The sequence below is a fragment of the Electrophorus electricus genome, chromosome 5 (assembly GCF_041902795.1).
Source record: "Electrophorus electricus isolate QZ-2024a chromosome 5, ASM4190279v1, whole genome shotgun sequence".
NCBI classification, from domain to species: domain Eukaryota; kingdom Metazoa; phylum Chordata; class Actinopteri; order Gymnotiformes; family Gymnotidae; genus Electrophorus; species Electrophorus electricus.
Genome location: NC_137501.1, coordinates 2,303,449 through 2,328,394, shown reverse-complemented (window position 1 = coordinate 2,328,394; position 24,946 = coordinate 2,303,449). Strand labels below are relative to the sequence as shown.

General features: G+C 41.6%; 2 protein-coding genes across 7 annotated transcripts; one reads left to right on the top strand and one right to left on the bottom strand.

Moving 5' to 3' along the window:
- Positions 1-1,874: 1,874 nt before the first annotated feature.
- On the bottom strand, positions 1,875-8,122 carry LOC113573042 (transcription termination factor 1). Its single transcript, XM_027003067.3, has 10 exons — positions 8,006-8,122; positions 5,555-6,401; positions 5,239-5,424; positions 5,053-5,131; positions 4,410-4,534; positions 4,100-4,304; positions 3,910-3,996; positions 3,614-3,679; positions 3,222-3,307; positions 1,875-2,722 (listed from the first exon to the last, which is right to left on the bottom strand). Exons 2-10 carry the CDS (start codon positions 6,354-6,356, stop codon positions 2,505-2,507), a joined length of 1,854 nt encoding a protein of 617 aa, XP_026858868.2. The 5' UTR covers positions 6,357-6,401; positions 8,006-8,122; the 3' UTR covers positions 1,875-2,504.
- A 2,116-nt stretch (positions 8,123-10,238) lies between these two features.
- Positions 10,239-24,746, top strand: cfap77 (cilia and flagella associated protein 77). 6 transcript variants are annotated; one of them, XM_081714958.1, is made up of 8 exons: positions 10,242-10,412; positions 10,618-10,692; positions 17,400-17,499; positions 18,303-18,543; positions 20,889-20,994; positions 21,628-21,848; positions 22,052-22,097; positions 24,136-24,746. In XM_081714958.1, exons 2-6 carry the CDS (start codon positions 10,630-10,632, stop codon positions 21,844-21,846), a joined length of 729 nt encoding a protein of 242 aa, XP_081571084.1. In that variant the 5' UTR covers positions 10,242-10,412; positions 10,618-10,629; the 3' UTR covers positions 21,847-21,848; positions 22,052-22,097; positions 24,136-24,746. The 6 variants fall into 6 exon arrangements, with proteins under 6 accessions (XP_026858877.2, XP_035386014.1, XP_081571084.1 ...); XM_081714959.1 differs by having other exon boundaries at positions 10,244-10,412; positions 21,628-21,810; positions 24,136-24,745; XM_027003076.3 differs by lacking the exon at positions 22,052-22,097 and having other exon boundaries at positions 10,239-10,412; positions 21,628-21,810; positions 24,136-24,742.
- The last annotated feature ends 200 nt before the right edge of the window (positions 24,747-24,946 follow it).

Sequence of the window (24,946 nt, the reverse complement as noted above, 5' to 3'; positions counted from 1 at the left end):
TCCAGAAAAGGTGGACAATCAGAGGCTGCAAATTTCCACCTCTTTTACATTTACCTGACACTTTTATCCAAAGTGACTTACAATTATGATTGAGAACAACTTGAGCAATTGAGGGTTAAGGGTTTTGTTCAGGGGCCCAACAGTGGCAACCTGGCAGTGGTGGGACTTGAACCAGCAACCTTCTGGTTACATGTCAAGTACCTTCACCATTAAGCTCCCACTGCCCTGCCACTTCCAGCTCTGTTCTTATAGACTAACGCATCAGATTAATGCACCTTTTCATTCACCAAGGTTGATGTAGACGCCTTCGTCTTGGTGAACCCCCTCGGGCTCAGTGCTATGGGTGGGTCAAAGCTCCAGTGATGTTGAGAAGCACGGCACTAAACAGCTTAGTGCAGTTTTTGGTGTGGGAGTTCCTGAAGTGACAGGTGAAGAGCGAGGTATGGCAGCAGTCTGAGCAGTTTTAAGCATTAGCGTAGCCACGTGTTCCTACTTGCACAAATGTTCGGTAAGATGTTACACTGCCTTACTTTTTTATGCTTACTGCTGTAGTTGTTGGACAGTTCTCAGAGGGAAGACCAAGTATTGCTATTGTTATTTACGGTTTCCAGGCATGCTATACCAATAGCTTTCTAGTCTAAGAGGTTAATGTGTCCAAAAAAAATCTAGTGATTTACTTACTTCATCCCACAAATCCATGCTAGTTAGTCAAATATGACCCCTAAAACGTCTCATGTCAGATTGAGGAGGTACGGGGGGGGGGGGGGGGGATGACTCAAGATCTTGCTGCCGATGACGCCATGATCCTTAACACATGGAATCATGAGTACAAACCAGTTTGTTTCAGGCAGGACACGTCCTATCCGATGTCTCTTTGCTTTTAAGATCTTTGTCTGGGTTGGAAAAGATGCCAACGAAGAAGAAAAAACAGGCCATGACATCAGGTTAAAAGATGTAATTTTCATAAGATATTTGTAACTTTGCAAGAGAAAAATCTTTTTAGCCCTACAGTAATGTGAAAGATTTGTGTTAATATTATAATAATTTACTTTACAGCTTACTTTTAAATGTTACTAGAAAGCAATCAGGTCTCTTCAATGAGCAACTGTGTTCAAGCTATTGCTATTTACTCTAGAAGTACCATTCCTCAAGCCATATCTATTGCCTCCTCAGCTGCCCAGTACATTGAAATACACCGATCCACCCACTCGTGAAATATTTCAATGACAACTGACCCTGCTCCTATATTGACTGACTAAATTAATACTTATTGTAGGGTATTGTTTATTACACCGTCTAACAAACTCTAGTACTGATTGTTTATTACACTTATTGTGTAAGACAGAGCTTATGTATTTTGTACTGCTAGGCATCAGCACTGATCCCTGTATTTCTACAGTATTCTAGTTCATTGGTTTATTGGACTCTAACCTACTCTACTGGTGAGGATGTATTCTATGAGGAAATGACAAAGCACCTTTGTAAGTCACTCTGGATAAGAGCATCTGCTAAATGCCGTAAACCTATCATGAAGATTAAGCAGGGACTTGAGCCACCCACCTTCACCGGGTGGTTCCTCAGCTGGGACCCCCAACTACTTGAGCTCAGACACTCGAGAACGTGCCATGGCTATACTACAGCACTGACCCCTCAACAATCCCAATGGCAACAGCTCAGTACATTAAATATTGTACAATTCACACATCATTTGGGGGTTTGCTGAATAGGTGTCAGGATGCAATAATAACGTTACTAAGGATCCAAACCAATCATACCATCCAGAGGTGGCTAATTACAGCAAACTTTGTTTTTCTCCTTACCCGTTGAAAACTGATTGCATGTGAACTGTTTACAAATATGGTCTGACTTGCACATCATTTAAAAAATTTGTACATTTAAAAATATACATTCATAGTCATAAATAACACCCAAAAGCAGAATATTGAAACACTACACTATTTTTAGAACTGCAATTTATAGTAGATAAATGTTTAAGGTAAATAAAGAAAAAAAGAATTACAAGATATGTTGGGGTTTTGTTTGTTTTACAATGACAAATCAACGTATATAAACTTTCCAGAGCATCGAAGAGGGAAAGTATTTAACTCTTACCTCCCTCTTCATCAAAAATAAATGATCACATAAAAGCAGCACTCCTCTACAAATGAGCCAATGTAAACTGAAAAGTTTTCATCTAATTTTTAGATTCTTACTTATAACACTTATTGTGCTACAAGTACAGAGTGTCAGCGTTTGTCGATCTACCACATTTAAAATGATTATCATATCAATTATATATGTTACATATGAAATATTCACAAAAACAAAAGAAATAACAGTAAAAAATATACTATATAATCAGCACAAGTTTTTTTTCCCAGAATCTAAGTAAAATTCCATCTTCATGGAACACTGGATATTCTTCAGTACAGAAGTAGATTTAAAAAGTCTGAGCCCCATTTGCTGTGATTTATATCCAAGTCATTTCCTGCTGGGGTTCTTCTTTATCTTTTCCTCCTCACCTTACCACCACCACCACCACCATCATCATCATTGTCGTCGTCATCATTACCATCATCATCAATGTCATGAAAGATGTCAGAGAGCCTGAAGCTTTCCTGCTGTTTTACCTTGGGCGGAGTATCATCCTCATCATCCTCATAGCTCTTTAGCTCCTTCTCGAGGCGGGGTAGGACTTTTTCATACAGAAAGTCGATCGTGTCTGGTGGACGATTAACAGATGTATAAAATCAAACATGGTGTCCTTATCGCTGCACTCACCCAGTGCCACTGATGCTTCTCTGGTTTCACATGTATTTGTGGCGTTTCTAAATACTACGTCAGCACACAATAGTGTGCTCAGAAGTTTTTAACTTAAGGAAAAGTACATTTGCTGGGTTATATAAGCATTGCTGCTTTGAAACAAAGAGTTTTTGGTTCTTTCTCCTGGATCAAGCGTGTTAAAGCATGGGTCATGCGCAAATTATTCCAGAAGTATAGCGTTACATATTTCTCTGCTTTAACACACATACATACATAATATGGCTCCACATACGGAGCTCTAGATCCCACGCCTGCTCTACAATGATGACTTCCACAGTACAAGAACAAATTGCACACATACAAGGAACATTATTGAAAGTACAAAAGGCAGAAAAGTAAAGGTATTAAATCCATATGTTTAAAAAAAAATTAAAGGAATAAGTAAGCAAGTATCTTACCTGCGAAACACATGGTTTGCCAACGAGGAACATGACAAATTTTTAGTTTGTGCCATTTTCTTTGCACATATGCTGGAGGAACATCCCTACGGAGAACAGAAATCCCACTCCAGATTACAGTGCAACCAATAACCAAAGCACTTCACACCTCACAGACTGTCCAAGTCCACTACAAACTATCAGAATAATATCATGAAATGGAGGCTTTGCGATAAACATTACATAATACATGGTAACTTGAGATTAAGCTTTCCATCATGATGTGCTGAAGACACTAACAAACTTCCCAAACCTGTCAAGATTAGCTATTGTGAAATACTAGCAAAATATCCCATTCAGTTGGATGAAGATAGCCATGTGTAATGTTACATGCACGTAGACACGATACTTACCCGATGACTTCAGTCAGGTCCTCCCAGTTGACTAAGGCAATATCCTCCACCTGCATTTCATACAGACTGGGATGGATGGAAAAGCCATACTTTAGTACTTTTCATACACAGGTGTAATTCAAAAGTGCTTTACAAAAAGACAGACGAATTAAATAATAAAGCTTATTACATCCTGAGATCTATCACCTCAAGAAACTACAAACGAAATAAATGTATTAAAAATTTAAAAGGTAAAATTAAATTTAAAAATGCAATTAAATTTAATCAGTTGATTTAAATAGATAAATTGTACTTACGCTTTTATGAGTTTGACTTTAACCTCTTCATTCTTCTTGTTTGTGTGCAAAGCCTCAGAAGACATTCTCCTAGGTAAGCCTGACATCCTGGAGAAGAGCAAGGGGGAAATTCACTAGTTATTAAAAAATATTTTTGCCACAAAAATGCCTCTTCACTGCTGAAACAACAAAGTGAGCATCATCGTCTCACCATTTCTCCCTGCACTTGGTCCATGAGCGCGTTTTCACCTTGGCGGCAATATCCGTCCAGGGAAGTTGTCTGTACAGCACTTCTCTGCTCACGCGAGCTGAACCTTTATAAGTGGCTCCAGGTAGGTACCTCCTGACTATGTAATATCGCACAGCTCTTAAAAGTCTCTGGTGCTCATCTGTGGACCACGGCCCTCCCTTTGTTGCTACATTAAAAACCAACATGTTAGGAGGTCCGGATGATGGCAATGCATCGCTCCGAACTCACCGATTTTCCCATTTTGGCAAAACGGTTAAGGACATTTACTTACTGAGCTGAGAGTAACGCTTCTGGAGTGAATATGCACTTCGACCAGTCAAGTCTGAAATCTTCTTCCAGTTATTTCCATGTAACGTGTGCAACTTGAGCAATGTGTTAATTTCTCTTTTTGTGAACCTTGGAAAGAGAAAAAAATAAAATTAAGTCAATGTAGTTCAGTATTATTTAATAATTAGGGCTAGAATTATTAGGATATTATTATTATTATTAGGATAATATTTAATAATTAGGGCTAGGATTATTAGGACTTTTTTTTTTACATTATGATTTTCAATGTTCAAATATATTGATTCTAATGAGCTCTAATTATATACAATACAGAAAAATACCATTTTATTTCAAAACAAAAGACTACAAAGTAGAATGTCCCTGGGCAGAAAAAGTATAAAACAATATAAAAACCCAAACTACCTATAAAACTTTACAAAAGTACATGCGAGACCGATGGGGAATATCAAAATGGGCTGTTAAGCTTAATTACACCGTTTCGAATGTTAAAAACTAATAAAAGTGCACTGATTTTCAATAAATATTGATAATGAAAGGTAGTTTTGGTAAACCTCCATTTTGCATAGGATGCTCTCTGGTCAAATGTAGACATTCTCCTAAACAAAGAAAATTGAAATTTGCCTTACGGGCCCTTGTAATTGCGGGCATCAAAGACTTTTCTCCCACGGGCGTAAACATAAAGACAGCTTCTTGGAATTCCCTCTGCTGTGAAGAAGGATATTGGAAATGTTTACAGTGGACAAACAATTCAAATTTACCACTGTAGGCAAAATGGTAAAGAGGTCATGGATAGCAGACAATAGTTCACTCACATATGCGCTCAAAGAACTTGTGCACTTTTTTAAGCTTCTTGATTTGTGCACACTCCTCCTTGAAGCGATCAGTAAAAAAGAGCTTTGTGGGATTGTCTACTCCAGTAAGAGCCATGAAGTCTTCAACATTCTTCTTCAGCATCTCATTTTCTTTGACAGTGAACTTTCCACCATTCATGACGATACCTGAAAATACATCAAACTCATGATCAGCAACTTAAGTCTCCCCTGAAACAGGTGTGTACAACTACGTTTGTCTCAAGACACAAACTACATTAGAGTACACACTGTCAAACCATCTACGCGTTCAGCTTACCTTTCCTCTTGAATTCCTTATACCTCGACAAGTCACAGTTAATCATTCTAACAATATCCTGACGTGGTCTTGAATCTATATTGGGCACAAATTCTCTGAGCTGCTCCAGAAGTTCTGCATCAACATCTGTCAAGTCTCTTTTTCTTTTTTTCTTCTTAAAGGGCTGAGTGCCAACCCTACAACCACATTTGTTCTCCGACATCTGAGCACTCTCATTTGCCACTGTCTGTGCCCCTTGCGCTGCGTTAGCAGTCTCATCGCTGGAATTTCCGCATGTTGCTGCATTAGTATTTTTCTTTTTTCTAACACGTTTACTTTTCTTGTTGCTTTTTTCCTCATCGTTTTCCAATTCCATTGTAACATTCCCTCTTGTGTTTCTCCCTGAAGCATCATTCACAGATACTTTATACATTATATTGTCTTCTGTCTCTCTCTGCTTATCTCTTTTTCTCTTTTTTCTCGTTTTTTCAGCCTTTTCACCCAATTCCTCATCTACGTCTTCCTGGTGCAGGTGGTCAGTCTCATTTGAAGGCTCCTTCCCACTATGAGTGTTCCTAACATGTTTTATTTTAGTCTTCTCTCTGAGTTCGCTGTTTTGCTGCTGTCCTGCAGTGTGCTGTCTGGAGTCCTCATTCTTCACTCTCTTTTGCTTCTTTCTAGCCTCTCCTGAACTGGTTGTGAATGATTCTGGTCTTGAACTTTCTATGAGGGAACTGTCCATATCTGTCTGCAGTTTCTCTTTCTGGAGATTTTCAGTAAGTAAGCAGGTGGTCTTCCTTCCTTTCTTTTTCCCCATGACCATGGGTTTGTGGTATTGAGACTTGTGCACTTCAGGCTGCTTCTACCTCTTCAGACACACACAAAAAAAAAAACAAACAAACACCACAATGTGAGAATTTAAGACACTACATTAAAAATTTGAGACCAAGAAACCTGCATTTATACTACTAAGATAACCTTTAACTGAACTAGAAACTGATTCAACTCAATCGGATACCCAGATACTGGTTCCAGAATAGACGGTTAATATTCCCAAGAAGAAAGTCAGTCAACTCTGAGTAGAAATAAGATGAAGTGCGTCCATGGTTAACTTTGAAAGCCAAAATCTGTTAAGCGCTGGTAACGGGACTCAACCAGGATGTGAACAATTTAAAAAAAATGCAGAGCTTCTTATTGCATTCTACCAGAACTTTAAATGTTACATATGCAGGCACATATTTCAAACTTAAGGTGGGAGTGGTGATTTTTTTGAGCATTTAGTGAAGTAATTTTATGCCAGTAGTGTTTCTTAAGGACCATCTCTACCATCATTTCTTCCACTGGCTCATTGTGTGGTACTCAAGAGTTCACCCAGTCACTGACACGCAGCCAGGGCTACGTTTCTATCTCGAGCAGCCTGGCTCTTCTCCTGCAGTGGTTTACTTTAGCAGGGTCAGGATGTGGTGTCATAAGAAGACAGGCAGGCAGGGCTACCCTCTGACTTCAAGAAGGAAACCTTGCCATCATCAAATGGGAAGGAGCATTTGATTATAAGATTAAAGCCTACAATGTATAACAGCCATTATTAGACTACTGAGGACCTTTTTTAATAACTACCATGAATGATAGTGGAGAAAGCAAGTATATTAAGCCTTGACTTGCAAGGAATATTTTAGTAAATAAAATGTTAAGGAGATTTTGACTTTCACAGATGTATGCCGAGGAAAACCTCTGAGTTACATGAATATCATACATTTAACAGAACAACGAAGGCCGTCAAAAAGGACATCCCTACCTCACATTTCTGTTAAAAGAAAATATTAAGTAGCAAAAAACTATTAAAACCAAAGAATACCGATCCGTACAATTTGTAGTTAAACCGAGAGCGAATCGACCATCATGTGAAAGGTAATGGTGAAAAACGTCTAAAAGACTGATTGGGTCGAAACGGTGCGTTAGTGGAAAAAAATTCATCGAAATGTTTAAACGGAGTCTAATCGCTTCATTCTTTGATAACATTACCCACTGTAAGCAATAATACGAGCCGCAACCTTAACTAAGTCATCTAGGCAGTTTTATGGACATTAACCTGGTTCATCGCCAGTAAACCTGGTAAACAGCAGCCACACGTTACCGTAAGCAACTAACCTGCACTTATTCTGAGGCGGTTTATAGTGAACCCAGGATCAACATCCACACTAGCGCTTGGCAAAAGCAAGATGACTGTGCCAGCCCCCAGAGTTATTTTCTTTGAGGCTTATTTGAAGTTTGGGGGTAAACTGGCACTGGTCGAAACGCATGTTCAAACTGGTCTTTCCTCAGCATTATTCAAACTCAGCGTGCTAACTGACTGCCTGTTAGCCATCTAGCTAACACACGTAGCTAAAGCTAAAACAAGAAAGCCCATAAAGTCCGCAAGGAGATGCCAATAACAACTCGCGCATCTACACATTGCGATTCGTGAGCTTTTACCTGCAATAAGTCGCATTTTCACGAAGCCAGGTTGAAGATAACAGCTTGTTTTGATCTCTCCACGTTAGAGAGACGCATACTCTCTTCTGCGCTCAGTTAAGAGGGCGGCTGCAGTGCAACACTTTATACGCACTACTGCCACCTACAGTACACGAAGGTATAAGACGATTGGGACAGACATCAATTGTAGGTTGTAGTATCGGTGTTAAACATCCGGTTTTCGACTGTATGTCAGACGATGTACCACAGAAAATATTTAAAAAACAATTTGATCGTTCTTTCTTAAATTCATTCAGTCGAACGAAATAAATAACCACACAATTATCAGAATAATTGCTGTGTTCAAAATCCCAGTATAAGATAATATATATAAATAGAAGCAAGAAATAAGACGTCTAAATAAGACGTCTATCTTATTTATTAAAAACCTATTCATATAATATAATCTCAGTTTATAACACTGCACCAATTCCAAGGTCTGTTCTGCTATAAATGACAACTGTCCTCACAAGCCTTTACTGAGCAAGGTCCTTTTTTTTTTCAAATAACTGAAGAGACTTCAAGAAATCTGCAACAAAGTAAACTTTTAGATTCAGTGCTTTAGCCGAAACACAAATTGGCACAGCAACACTATTTAGTGATTTAACAAAGAACATGATTTCCATAAGGGTGAACACTGCATTATTATTATCATCAGTTAGGTTAGCTATAGCTGACTATGCTGTTCCTGTAAAGAACAGCAAAGGAAAATTAAACCTGAGTGATAGACTTCCAGCAATACATAATGATAAAACATGCATGATAACACAGGGGGAAAAAACAGCTATTAAACTCATTCTTTCTTTCGTTGTTTGACTCCAAAGAGATACTATAACACGCTAACTAGCTTCTTTCTAGAAAAGAAAGGAAAAGAAACTAGGATGGTTCAATTCTGACTGCCTCTGACTGAGGTAAAGATTGTACATAGTCGGTAAATGTTGTATTTTGCTATACATTTTTGTAAAAAATGTCTTAGAAAGACATGTCTTAGAAAGACAAAATGATTAGAAAGAACTTTGCTTGGGGCCCCAGAAATGCCAAATCTGCCCATGAGCTCAGTTCAGCAACCCATCCAGAACCAAGCAGCAGTATTAAAGTGGTAAGAGCTCTCTGGTGACATAAGCATGCCTCCATCACACAGTCCATCCAATGAAATCAAATGCATAGCTAAGACAGCTAATAACTAGATCGCAATTGCTAAGAAATTACACAGGGGTAAGGTAAAACTAAAATAAATGTATGATAAGTGTTCATTGGACTGCTCTGAGTGATCCATTATCCCAGAGTGCAGAAGCATGTGGAAGGAAATGCAATGCACAACTGCACAAAAACTGCAAATGAAAATGACCAACAGCCAAACTTTGGAACTTGACCTCTGCCAGAGTCACCCGGTAACGCGTTGACCTTTGACTATATCGACTATATAGTTGGCATGAGTTTGAGAAACAATAGAATACAAAAGCAACAACAAAACAAGAACAAAAATAATTAAGGCATTTGTGTAATACATTTACCACTCAGACTATTGTGCTGTACTAAACAATTTTCTTTCTTATTTTTAACTTCATTCTCTTCTGGCTGGATGTTTATTATCTCTGTTTACTGGAAAGCAACACAACAGAAATTAAGAGTTCCTTGGAGAAAATGTAGTGTATCGGTACAATCAAGTGTTTAACTGGCAAATACCCTGCATTCAACACCTTATAAAAATAAATTAAAAAAAAAAAAATAGTCGTTGTAGCCTTTAGAAATGTTAGCCTGACAACACGGACCTAATTATGTCCCCATAACCCCTTAAAGACAAGTTATTACCCCTCACTGTTTTAACAGGTGCTCATAACATTCAGGTTTCACAAATTCCATTTTTCCCCCACATGTTCATAGGGGCACATGTGAAAGCTGAAACTTTTCAAATTCTCAAAATGTTTACCTGGGAGTACAGCCAGATTAAGTACGTTAACCCCACACTTATTCCCAATTTTCTCTAAGGAATTGCACTAATGCGACTTTAACGCCCTCTGCTTGAGGATTGTAACTGGATCTCGTTGGCTTGCAGTGTTACAGGTGCCCACGAAAACCCTGCCGCAAATAAGTAATATTTTTTAAATAGTCCTTTTTAATCGTAATACTATTACAGAAACGCAACCAGATCCTCTAAACAGAGCTAAAGTCGACACACTGGCCAGGAGGCTAAGCAGTAGCTACGATAGCTAGCGATACGATAGGCAGCGCCCTGCGTCCCACCTGCGTCTTATCTCCATGGCAACGGAGAAACTAAGACTAAATCGAGCAGCACGCCGTGACTTTAACGAAGGTTGTTGTGCTGTGTTTTCACACCGACCACTGGCAAAACAGAAGCACCGAGCTAGTAAGATCGCTTGCACTTCGTTTACTTCCACACATTTGGGTCTTAACTATGTCGCAGGACTTCCAGTCTGTTGTTTGAAGGACTGAGTAAGGCTGGGTTTGGCTCTTGTCCTCTTGTCTCCTAGGTTAGCTAACAGCTACATAAATATGTCATCAAATACGTTTTGTAGCCCACGTTAGTTAATACAACCTCGTTGACTTTGCAGCTCAGCGCGGAGATGGAAACGTCTCATGTCGGAGTGGTCAGAGACTCAATGCTGAACAATCCTCTTTTAATAAGGGTAAGGAATTGGGAACAGGCCGACGTGCGTATGTCGTAGGAGGGCGAGGTTACAAACAAGCCCGAGTTTTGTTTGTTTGTTTGTTTTAGACAAGAAGCACCTAAAACGACGTTATAACAAGGTTGCTTGGGTTTCACTAGCGTATTCAAGCACCAGATGGCAGAATTTTCTGCTAAGTCTGAGAACTTGTTCGACAGTAATAGCCCACAAATATTCTTTTCAAGCCTTTTTTTTGGGGGGGGTAAACAAAATAGGTTTATTTCTCAACTAAAGCAATGTATCCTTAAACATTTAGAATTGTTCCTTCTTTCACACAATCTCTCTAGCAGCACTTATTACTCTCCTACCCTCATTCGCTAGACTATCATACTGAAGTCTATATTTGTGGGTCCCTCTCCCAACATATCCTTCATCTAATTCTGCTTCATTTCAACTTAATCAACTCTTCCACTGGAGCAGAAGGGAGGATGAAATGAGCCAGCTCAATCCTCTTCTCTTCCCTTTGTTTTCCACATTACTTAAACATAATGTCCTCCCATCCCCTTTCTCTCTTTTCACACTCATCCAATCATTCTGTCCATCCCTGGTGGGATAAGCAGCTCATGTTAGTCCTCTGCTTGCTGGTGCCCCTCCTCTTTGTCTCTTACTCGTTCTCCAGGGTTATTTGATATGCCCCTTTTGACTGATGCAGAAAATAGGATTACTGTATTTAAATGACTATGATAATGAACTGCATGTATGCTGCTATAGTCCCACAAGATCAAGGATTTTGCGTTCATTCCCATTGTGAGTCGTTTTAGCTACAGCTTCTTGGCTGTGCTCCGGAACAATAGTCGAGTCATCTGCGAGGATTTAGGCTTTTGTCCTCTGCCTGATGTTACTCTGTTTCTCCTCTCTCGTGGCTTGCTTTTCAGCTGCAATGCAGAACATTCAACCTCAGCCCTCCGGTAATCAACAAAAGACTTTCTGTGTATGTTCAGAGAGATGGATTTGATAAAACATCCAGTGCTTGCGAACAAAGTGAATCGCATGCTTTACACAGCACCTGTTTGTTTCTTAGTATATCACCAAAGAGCACTTCATCATCGATGGAGTTTTGTCTGCTTAAGGCAGTTTTGATGTATGGCTGTCCTGTTGGGGAGCAGGTTATATATCACAGTAATATACACCACTACTAATGCTCCTCAGAGCATACCAGAGATGGATTAAGCTGTAGGTAGTAAGATATAGAGTAAACATAGGGGATCTGTCTAAACTGCAGCTTGGTTTTGTGTCCAAGCGAATGCATTTTACTGCAACTACATAAGAAGGCTTGTGTCTTTCTGGACTGAACAAAAAATATGAGGTGTTGATCAAGGAGCGCAATGGAGAATTTCATTCTCCTCTCTGCTCCTTTCCTTCATTAATTCCCTTTTGATGAGGCATGGCCAATAAATCCCATTTTCATGCCTGTGCTCCCCGATGGCCAGTAAATGAGAGATCAGGGAGGCAGATTTGGGGCTTCTGTTGTTCTCTCTGCCCTCAATGGGCCCTGCTCGGCCCCAGGCCGGCTGGGTCCCATTCACAACCTCCTAGTCATGCTCGGTAGCATTAGCCTAAGCACACGACGTGCTGTAGGCTGTGTTACACACAGACAAATCTCACATTCTACCTACCATTTTGTGTGTAAACTCTGTACAGAATGCAGGATACTGTATGCTGACATGACCACAGCACAAGTGACGATGGCAAGGCATCGTTAAGGCAGCCAAGTCAAAACAAGGCCAGAAAGTGTGTTTATGAATTTTCCATTTAAATCCAACCAAACTCTCGCTGGACATAATCAGACAGCACCCTGGCCAAATCTTCATTAAGGTTAGCTAAAGAATATAGAGTATTCGATTTTGATATAGCATGTGGGAATGGAGATCCACAGACTCAGTACCTCAAAGGCCTTTCCACCATGGTATAACAAGTCGTTTCATCTTCCACGCAGACACTGTAGCAAAGTAGAGGCTCATTATTAATGGGAACCAGCTGGGCTCACTGTAGGTACAAGCACAGTGACACAGATACACAAGAACCAGGCATGCATAACCATAAACGGCACCCATAATAAATAATATCATGTAAATGAGCTGTGTAAAGTGACCATTGCCCATGTGTAGTCTATCATAGCAGAGGCAGTACAAGAGCACGCATCATATTACTTGTGAGACATAATGAGTGTGTACCTGATGAATCAATCTAATGAGGAAGTAATGAATGGTAAGCCCATGTATCATTGTGATTTACCAAGTTCCACTCCTGTATGATATTCATATAATTATACATTTAGGTCCTATATGGTGTGAATCTACCTATATCTATTTTTAGAGAGCTCATCAAACACACACGCAATACTCAAAAGTTATCGGTTTTCTCTTTAAAGAGTAAAAGTTAAGGACAGAAGATATATATTCGTCTGTACTGTGGGGGGGTCATGTACGCTTACCCAGACACATAATGCCAGTTAGCTGTTCTTGTATTTGAAAAAACCTCATCAGCTATGCCCAGAGTTCAAGCTTGTAGTCACTTATAAATGGAGTATGAGTAGCTTAAGGTGCAGAGCGGGTGTGCATGCAAACGAGGGGTATGCGTGTGCGTGTGCTTGTGTGTGCGCGTGTGTGTGTGCGCATGTGCGCGCGCGCGTGTGTGTGTGTGTGTGTGTGTGTGTGTGTGTGTGTGTGTGTGTTGACAAGGCTAGGGTGAGTGGGTATGAGTGAATGTATTTTAAGATTTATGAGTTAGTAATCTAAAGTTGAAAGATTTTACCCTGACAATATTGAAAAGGTGTGATGGAAAAGAAGGGTTATGATTCTTTGTTTCTCACTTTGGAATTATGAATGATTATTATTATTGTTTTACAGGCAGTGAATTGATGCATTGCTTGGTATTACTTAGAGGCTAATAACTATTCAAATGAATTGAAAGATTGAGTCATTTGTGCTTGCATATAATCTGTTAATGATATGTCATAAACATATACTGTAATGTTATATACTTTATAATGTTATATACATAGAGCTTTTCAAAGATTCATATCAAACGACACAAAAGTCCTACTTTTATTTTATGCTTTATATATCCTTGAATTCATTATACAAGCTTGTAGGAGATTTTATTTTTATTGTTTGCTTATTTATTTATTAAGAACAAATAAACACCCGCACACATACTATATACACATACACACAATGTTCCGGTTTAAGTGGTAAGAGCAGGCGATTAGTCTTAAGCCCTCAGGCCTGCTGTGCTCTGGCCAGTCACCAGATGGCGCTGAGCTGAGTTTGAGGAGCCAGCGAGCGGAATGAGCGCAGACAGATCGGCACGCATTACAGCCATTATCATCTAATCATCACCATCGACTCCTCTTCTCCATGTGGGTCTCGCGGAAGAGACGCCTGGTGTCTGACAGTCAGGGAGATGTGGGGTGAGATGAATGATTTTGGGTCACCATGTCTGGATGGATTAAACTAAACTCTCAGATTCTGCAGACACCAGGCCAATTTAGGACAGTTAGACCAGATGAGTCTGAGCTCTTTTCTGAAAGCCACATAATCTAGCTGTTTGGCTCACAGAAACATTTCTTCAACTTCTTTTAGGCCCTTGGAATTTAGGCATGATCATCCCTCGCTGTAACACTCTTTCTTTCGCACAGAAGCACTGCCGTAAACGTTCTGTTTAGTTTACAAATCATTACACATTACTTGTTCAGTATTGATCAACTGAAAGCCTGAGGATTAGATCTGGTGGGAGCAGACACAAGTAGCTTCAGCAGTAGGTGGCAAAATGCATGTAGTCACCTGGATCTCTCCAGCTGCTGATACTGTACATGCATCAGAAAGCCAGCCGACTAGCTCAGCGCCACAAATGTCATTCATCGGAATGATCACCGTGGGAAAGATGGGTCCGTGTGTGTGTGTGTGTGTGTGTGTGTGTGTGTGTGTGTGTGTGTGTGTGTGTGTGTGTGTGTGTAGGAGAAAGAATGGGGGGAGCGATGTGATAACAGACTGGGGAGACTGACTGTAATGGTCAGCGCTAAGCTGAGCTCAGCTCAGTCAAATCCTAACAGCACACACAAATGAGAGCAGGACAAAAGTATGGTGAAATTAAAACCAGGCGGGGTGACCAGGAGGAGGACACTCAGGGATGATTGTCCCCTATTGTCCATCTTCTTAAGACTGTGAATAATATGCTCCCGCTGACCCCACCGTGGACTCTTGTGGGGTAGTGCCTTTCTCCTGAGGATGCACCCTCTTTTTTAGCAGGCCCATGGCTGGTTAATCAAAACACACTAAAGAAGCAGATCACTAGTAAATGAGACTATAAAAGGAGCTTTTGCTCAACATCATCCCCCTCCTGATTTGCCCTTTTTTGTTGTCCTCTACTCTTTCAGGCCTTTCTTGAGCCTGAAAGGCACAATAATGTTTAGAGGGGTCTGGTTAGCCGTTTTGCGCCAGCAGTCAACACGTTTCTTCAGGCGTCTCTAAGTGATCCCATGAAAACAATCTGCAGATTGAAATTTCTTAGGGGATTAAAACGCATGGCTGAGAAGCACAGTGGCCCAGACCCAGACGATTGGGCTGTTAAAGCGATGCCTTTAAGAGAAAGATTTGATGGCTTTTAGTAGAGATGTTAACCAGAGGTTGCGGATGGGTCCGGCTGGGTATCAGTCAGAAGAGTTCTGTGGAGATCCCCTGGCCAGTCACTATCAGGGGTCCACTACCATAAGAAAGTTTTTACATGGTTCACGGTTGGGGTATTCTTGAAATCGGTTCATGGAGGCCTTAGCACTGAGGATCATTTGTGGGGGGTCCAGTGACAAGAGAATATCTAATCCATTTTTCCACATAGCTGGTTAAACTGAAAACTGTCTGTGGGGAATCCAACGGTAGACAGGATAATGGAAGACTCACGGCCTTAAACCAGATTTGAGATGAGAGCAAGCATACACATCTCCATGGCTGATTGAAGAGCCCCTTCTTTCTGACAGACGATCATGTCACAAAGTCGTCTTCCCCAAAATCACACACGACAGCGCGAATTGAACCGCAGCACTGTGTGACTGACAAGCTAGCGTGCTACCTTCATGTTCCATCTCCTGATAAAGAGACAGCGGATCAAAGGTACGTTCTGCCGCACCGCTCAGGTGGCGTGCCGCTCGCTCGCCAGCTCTTCGCTTGTCACCTTGCTGCCGATTGATTCTCAATTTCCACCCACCTCTCTGTCGAAGCGCGCGCTTAAAAAGAGGCCTGGAGACGTCTCGCTTTGAAAATCGGCAGAACGGCAGGCGCAGTGTTAGCGCGCGCTTTGCTCAGGCCGCTGGCCCCGGGAGATCCTTGCTGAGCTGGTGATGACAGGCAAGCCGTGAGCCCCTCCTGCATGCTGCTGCTCTCTCCAGCTCTTTGCCTGCCAATCATCCCCTAGCTCTGGCTCCTGAGATGCAGGGCGTGCCTTCAGCGAGTCGACTGGACTCCAACCTGTCAGCAATGCAGACTGAATCCTGTACGTCCCTGCCCGAGGAGCAGATCCACCAAGTTCAGCCATTTTATTGAGGAGTTCAAATAAAATTATTTTTGCCATGTGATGCCAAGTCACAACAGTCCTTTGGGGAATGTTTCATGGTAACCAGTGCCTCTTAGAGTTTCCTTATTCAAGAGTTTACTAAATACACTGACAGTGATACTTTTAGAATTCGGTAGTGGTGGTGGTGGAGATTGTGGAGGTGGTGGTGTTGGAGGTGGTGGTGGAGGTGGTAGAGGTGGTGGTGGAGATGTTGGAGGTGGTGGAGGTGGAGGTTGTGGAGGTGGTGGTGGAGGTTTGCATAATTAAGAGTTTACTAAATACACAGACAGTGATACTTTTAGAATTCGGTGGTGGAGGTGGTGGAGATGTTGGAGGTGGTGGAGGTGGAGGTGTGGTGGTGGTGGAGGTTGTGGAGGTGGTGGTGGAGGTGGTAGAGGTGGTGGTGGAGATGTTGGAGGTGGTGGTGGAGGTGGTAGAGGTGGTGGTGGAGATGTTGGAGGTGGTGGAGGTGGAGGTTGTGGAGGTGGTGGTGGAGGTTTGCATAATTAAGAGTTTACTAAATACACAGACAGTGATACTTTTAGAATTCGGTGGTGGAGGTGGTGGAGATGTTGGAGGTGGTGGAGGTGGAGGTGTGGTGGTGGTGGAGGTTGTGGAGGTGGTGGTGTTGGAGGTGGTGGTGGAGATGTTGGAGGTGGTGGAGGTGGAGGTTGTGGAGGTGGTGGTGGAGGTTTGCATAATTAAGAGTTTACTAAATACACAGACAGTGATACTTTTAGAATTCGGTGGTGGAGGTGGTGGAGATGTTGGAGGTGGTGGAGGTGGAGGTGTGGTGGTGGTGGAGGTGGTGGTGGAGGTGGTGCAGGGTTGTTTGGAAAAGCTGACAATCACTGTAGCTGGGAAGTCTTAGAGATACTGTGACACACTGACTCTCTTGTGTCTTAAATGCTTTGTCTGAAATTTTTGTTAAATTGCAGTATTCAAGTGACATCGCAGAAACAAGCTTAGGAAGGGCTACTGTTTGACACCTTTCACATGTTTAGAGTAACTAGAGATTCTTGGCTTTCTAAAGACTATTTACTCGAGGCCTGGGGAAGTTTTAAAAAAATCATCTTTCTTTAAAGAGCTGAATTGGTTGTTTTGTTTTTCCTGATCTATAGCCTCCACTTGGGAAGAGCAAATCCAGAGGCCTGTCCTGCCCAGGATCTGATTTTGTTTATGGAACGGTGACCACCATCCAAGATGGAGGAGTGGCAGAGGGTACGTGACAGGAGCAGTTATGAGCTTCCCTTCTCACCCTGCGGGTTTTCAGTGCAAACACCAAATAAGCTGGCTGAGGCACTCAGAGGAATCATGTACTTCCCAGTAGTGGACAGGCCAGTGGCCTTCACGATGCTGCTGTAGTAATAACAAAGTTTTAAAAACTAATAACAGAATTGGTGTTTTAAGGATGGAAACAAGTAATAAAACTGATAAATGTTACACATATATGACTGAAGTATGTGTAATTTTTTGCCCTGTTGCAGTTGTTTAAAAATATAATCATACTGTCACAGTAGGACATGATTTCATTTTTTTGTAACGAGTCTTTCAGGGCTAAAAGGATACGAACAGTGTTGTTTTGCTAAAATACTTAGTTGTGTGTGTTCTCTGCTCTGTGTAACGCGAGGCGGCCGAGTGCCGCAGGGCGAGGGGCAGGACGCACAGACTCCAACGTCTGGGACGTACATTTATTCACATTTAAACATACAACACTAGCAGCACTCACAGGAATCACACACGATTAATACAAACAAGAAACGGTTAACATTAAACACGGACAGTAAACACTAATACGATTAACATTGACAAAGGGAACATTACATCAAAACATTTACTACGTTACGTCAACAATGACCAACACTCTGCACACCTCGACATACATATACATATAGACAAACAAGCTTCAGGTGTGCAGGTGTGGCCACAAACAGATCCTCCCACTACACGTGGCTGGCCAAACCATGTGATTCACGGGAGGCGAGCGTTCCATGACACTCTGCTGATCTCTTTTTCTTACTCAGCCATCTCTAGCTGGCACACCCCATCACTATCCTCCAGTGTCCCCGCACACCACAGGAAGGCTGTGCGGGACTTTGTAGCTCTTAACCGGGAGGGTGTGAAGTCTGGCTTGGTCACGGCCAAAGAGCTGCAGCAGTACCGCGCCACTCACGACATTAGACGCCCCGCCGTGCCTAATGCCGCTGCCCACAGGTCTGCTCCGGCACGACCCCCGCGGGACATCGGCTTTGGCGTCTCTACGCGGTGAGTGGATGAGTCCTCGTGTGTGACTCTGAGATCCAGAGAGAGCACATTGCATAGTTTGTCATAACCTAATTAACTGGGGAATTGTATTTATACAATACATTCTCTTCAAACAGTCTTACAACCTACATATGACAATGCTGTCAATGCTGTACTCAGTTAATCCAATCTGTCCTGCACCTTTATTTTATTTTAGTTTTAAGCCATTATAATCCCAATATACAGTGACACAACACATTTATGCTTCTTAGTACTACCTATGGATGCTTTACATGTGTCTCCCTAGGGAGCGTAGACTTCATAATAGCCCTGCTATTTTATTTTTGAAAGGAGGGGAAAACTGCTGAGACAACAGTATGGTACCAACATATCTGGTACCATTGCACTTATTCTGGTCTGTAGCCACACAAGAAGCAGCCACACAAACAGAACACTGATTGTTAACATTAAATGACTAATCAGAGGTAGGAGGGCCATTAGCGTAGAGCAGAAACAAACGTTGGCACTTAGCACAGTGAAAATCGTCGTGCATATTTTAAGGGGTGCTTTAATATGCTTGTATCAGGTCTGATTGGAAAACTCAAAGCTCTGTTCTGTGTTCATTACTTCCTCACTGGATGTGTATTCACTTTAACAAGATCACTGCTTAGCTGTCAGATGTTACTGTACTCAAATACACACACACACACACACACACACACACAGACCTAACCTGCTTATTGCTTCATGTTCACCTCTGTTCACCACAAGCTACATGCTGTTTTTCTATTAGTCAACTATTAAAACCATGAGTTGAGATGACACATTAAAGGAAAATATTTTATTAAGGAAAATTTTATACTTAAGATTTACACACATGCACTTTCTTTTTAATAAAAGTCAGTCATGAAATTAAGATATTGTATGTTCATCTTGGCAACATGTAGACACTTCACTTGCAGTGTGCTGTGTAAAGTCCCAGGGTAAATGGGTATTCATAGCTTCTAAAAGTGCTTTAGGACTGACTCTTAAGTCAGGAGACTGAAGAAGTGAAGCGGCTCAGGGACAGGTGTTTGTGGGTAATGAAGAGAGGAATAGACAGAGTGAGAACAGGAAAGAAAGAGAGAGAGAGGGAGATCTGAATTATTGCCAGAGCCGGATGTCTGTAGGGATATGACATGAGGATTGTGCTCGGAGCCGGAGCAGGAAAATTACAGCAGCGCACCGAGTGAGCAGTGCCGTGAGCTCCCTCTCCTCGTCTCTCTACACATCTGTCCCTGCCTTCGTCCTCTTCCTCGTGGGTGTTGATGCTGTTGCAATGGAGCTGAATTATTTAACTAATAACACACTTTCTCTCTTTCTCTTTCACACACACACACACACACACACATTACTCTGTGTCAGATTTATTCTACGCTTGATGCATGGGGTGTGAGAGAGAGGTGTGTGTGTTCAGTCAGGAGAAAGGGATGGAGCAATAAAAGATAAGATCATGGCTCCTCGGAGACTTGTTTGGTCCTGCTCTCTATCCATCAAACACTATTCACCAATGCCAAGGTCAGCCTTAATGAGGATGCTTCAGTTTCCTAGTAGAAAGTGTCGCCCCTACCATATTTTACACACAGAAAGATGCAGTGTACTCACATGTATAATGCAGCGTGCACACACACACTCACAAACACACAAACTTTACATTCACATGCATAATGCAGCGCACAATGCACAAACGCACGCGTGCGCGCACACACACACACATCCATATGGAAAGTTTGTACACCTAATATCTTACAAATGTCTTTTCTATAACTGTATTAATTTGCTGATGAAACAATAAAATGAAAGATATGTGCCAGGCTTCTTTGTAACAGCTGTACCACTATATCACTGTAGCAGCTAAAATCCATACAATTCAGGAGCCTTTTTTTGCTGTCTGAAAGATGTTTTCCCAGCATTCCATCATGTGCTTATAGAGTTCACAACCTTAAGCACAAAAGGACCATCACAAAGCCTTTAACAGAGGCTACCAGCAGCCAAATGCTAAGCCTAACCATACCCCTCATTTTGAATTCTCAGTCTTTGGACTGCAGGCTAGAGCTTTCTCAGCTGTCTCCCTGTCCAAGCTCAGGACGCTTAGCAAGCCATCGCAGAGACATGTGGTGTGTACTAATGATGCAATAAAAATAACAGCAGGGGTCAGAGTGGAGATCGGCATCTTACCAAAGATTATGACTGAGATATACCACCAGTTCATATGACTCAGCTGTGGTGGGGATGTATGTGTGCATGGATGGATAAAAGGACAAAATAATGTACAGCTAAAGTAAAAGCAAAACCCATGTAAAGGTGTTTCCTGTGTCCCGCTGCAGGAATTCTGCCCCTATTTCGGAGCTGTTGGAATACAGGTATGCCCAGAGATGGTTGGAGGAACAGCAGGCCAAGGACAGAGCCCTGCTGGCAGGCCAGCATAAGAAAGTGAGCTCATGGACTCAGACATCGCACGCTTTTTTCAAGACACACTCACTCACATTCAGTGACACACATTCTTTATACATTATACATTAGCTATTTGTTTCCACGTTTATGAGGTGTACCTACTTTTTAGCAGTATCTACAGACTACCAGCTCTTTTTCAGTAAATTCTGTGTTCTCAGAGGTTAGCTGACAGACGGTAACTTGTCTTATCTACATCAGTATCCTTTGGCCTCTTTAATGAGTGACTTATTCTAAAAGAGGGATGGGGGGATTTATTTATATCTTTGTGTTTATGTATAAGTGCATATATAACATATATATGCACATATAACAGTTTGTATATATATATATATATATATTTCCAGAGAAACAGGATGTTTCAGACTAAAGTCTTTTATCAGCTGTGCAAGAAAAAGCTTCCGAACCTATAGGAGGTAGATCTTGTTCATATTAGGAAAAGTAGGTTTCTCTGGAAACTTTGTACTTCACTGTGATTTTGACTATCACTACATCTTTTACTATAGTGCAATAGTTACTCACCTGGAATCTTCTCTGGATATATATATATATATATTATATATATAAAAATAATTTGTATTGATTTTATTTATTCATTTTTCCCCCTTCATGCAGGTTCAGCTCGGGAAGATCCAGGACACTCGTACAACCCTCCTCCGGAAGAGTCGGCCGCCGGAGGAAGCCCAGTCCATGTGGAAACTACCACGCTTCCAACACGTAAGAGGCTCAATGCTCCCTCAGTCCCCCCACTCTCTGAGCACAGGAGCCTGCTGTGGCCAGTGGAGCTCTGAGCAGCTGGTAAGGGGATCCTACGTGCAGTTTGTTGATCTCTGACAGTAAGTAAAATATTGATGTTTGCTTCATTTGATAATTTTGCCCAGTTAAGAGGGCTGTGGGAGTTTAGTTTAGCTACTCTCAATGTTTCATTTATGAGAGCATTCCTACTAGCCTGGAATCTGATGAGGCAAAGTCATGATGAATGCATAATGACTTTATTGCCCATGCGTGTGTGTGTGTGTGTGTGTGTGTGTTTGGCAAGACAATGTGATGTCAGACGATGCTTCTGAGGAAAATCAACAGTGAAAGTAATGATTTCTCTTCAGATTCCCTTACCACACACACACACACACACACACACACACACACACACAAGCTCTTATCCACTGTAGTTGTCCTGCTCCCACCCTCCTCATCATATGCCCAGCACAAGCCACCAATTAAATCAAAAGTATTTTTTTTTTTCCGTTGGTCTTTTGCACTGACATACAGGCTATCATCCTGACAGCTTTAGCTGCCACTGAAGCTTGAAAATCCTTCACTGACAATACCCAATGCTTCCAATTATGAGGGAATCAGACTCCTGCTGAGCTAACCATCTCCCTCACACACATGCTAATGCATATAAACAGTGCATACATGCCTACAAACATGCATGGAGCTACACACACTTTCTCCAGACCTGCATGTGTGCAAATGCACATACATATGCATGCCCACACACACACACACACACACACACACACACACACAGACACGCACACAGTCAGTCTCCTGTCTCCCATTTCATACCTGTATTCCTGTATTTTTTTTCGTTTTTTAATCCACCTTCATCCCATCCTCCTCCCTGCGTGCATCTCCTCTGCAAATTACCCACACAACCCGTGGCTGCCTGCGCGCTTCCTGCCAGTCGTGTCGTCCAGCCGCAGTCAGCTCTAATGAGTGGGAGGGGCACTGTGTTTCGGCTGCACGCGCGCGCTAAATTCTCTCTTGTATGACAGCTGACGGTGAGGAGAGAGCGTTAACCTTATGAAAGATTTACCTCCGCTCATTATAGCCTGTCAGCTCGTGCTCCCGATGGCTCGAGGTTCGACATTTGCATCGCCGACTCGTCTCCCGCGCACAGCGCTTGTTCACGTTTCCCCCTCCATCATCTGTTTGTTTGTGTTGTCATTCTTCTTTACTTCTCGCTCATTCTGCCTTTGGTGGGATGCGTGTTCCTCCTTTTTAATTCAAAAAAAGTACGGAAGTGCCAGAAGTGTTTGAGAGAGGCAACAGGATTTCGTACAAAATAAAGCGAAAAAATAACAAACAAGAAAATTATATAAATAAACAAAGGTGACACCAGTGAAGTTTTGGTCTGCTTTATGCTGTTTTCCGAGATTTGATAAGGGAGGGTTTTTTTCAGCGTTTGAAATATCTATCAGGCATTTGAAGCATGTTACAAACATAAGCTAGCTTTTTGGAACACATTTAACATCTGGAAAAAAGATATGAAGCCCACCAGGCTGACATGTCTAGTGTTTTGAGCCATTTTTTAACTCCTAAATGTGTTACGCCAACAAGCATTTTCTTGTTGCCTCCTTGTCAATACCCAGCTCTGGCTGCCAGACAAAATGCTTTAGGGAAATTAAAATATTTGTGAGAGGCGTTTTCTGAAACACCTGCACAATGTTTTTTTGTGTGTGTCAAAATTAATCAAGGCTCGACTCTCATCCAAATCACTAAATCCAAGCAATTCTCCTACAATAAAATGTTTGTTTTGCATTTTACGCACTGTCAGTTTTATATTAGGCTGTTTTCGACGTATATACTGACTCAGAGCTGATGAGACGTCTTACCCCCATTCAGCAACACCAAAACACCCATGGCTGGAGCTCACCAGGCTGTTAGTGGCCCACCTGCCATCAGCCAAGCTAATGACATCCACCACAGTCACGTCAGACAAACAAAACGTGTTCCAGCCATGCACACCCCCACCCTGGCCCCCTCTAGCTGCCTGCAAACAAAGTCACAAACAGTGGCAGAATACAGAACAGCACCACAGTGAACATAAACAAGGCAACGAGTTTGTGTTAGCCCCTGACTCCTATAGTGCCCAATTCCCTGACATAGATTAATCCTAGTCATGGATTTAAATAGATTTTGAGTGAAGAATCCCTGTTGACAAGACATATTAAAGAGATATCCCCAGCATGACACTGCAGTGAAATGAACAATGTAACATGATGAATGAAGGATTGTTGTGTGTCCTGATGGTTGTGTGTCCTGTTGGTTGTGTGTCCTGATGGTTGTGTGTCCTGATGGCTTGGAGCACTGATGCTGATCCGCCCCGTCCTCCTGCAGATTGGACCTGCCCTGGACACCTTTCGAGACCCTGAAGCCCGAAAGCGAGCCATGGCTGCGCACTACTCAGACTCAGTGGCCAGAAGAGGACCACTCGGTCAGGGTACCTACACTGTGGACTGACGGACAGACACAGCCCTGTTGGTCTCTTCATAACCTCCCAGACTGTTGCTCACATCAGCCACACTTAGAGAGATGTCAGCTAATGATGTAACTGATATCAGCTCAAGAGGAGTAGCCATCAGAATCGGCTCTTTCAGCCAATGTTGGATATCAGTGCATCAATTACATTAAAAATTATACTTTTTTACTGAATGCATTTTCTCATGGTGGGTCTTTGCTGAAGTAGTATTGTAACTGACATAGTATTTCATTAAAATCAGAAAATATTTTTCCCACCTTATGTAATTGTTTTATCAATCTAATTATTTTACAGTATTTAGAGTATATGTAGCCTGCTGCTGTGTTTCAAATTTAAGTGTACATTTTAAAATAAATTATGAATCACACCAATCATTTGTTTTAATTATTATGTTATTATTAGCAATTACCTAAACATTTTCTCAATAAACTAAATTCTCAACAAGGGTCTCTTCATTCTTGATTTATTTAATCATTTGTTTGTTTGTTTTCGTTTGTTATGAATTGTTATGTTTTATTTCCAGAATAAAGAAAAAATGTTGCCCACTGTCTGGCTATTATAAGTGCGATACGTTAATGCTATAGACTACTGTTATATTGTCTGAATGTAATTTTTAATGTGTGTTTGATCCAGTAAGGGTGTACAGGAGGAGGACGGGTGAAGACCTCC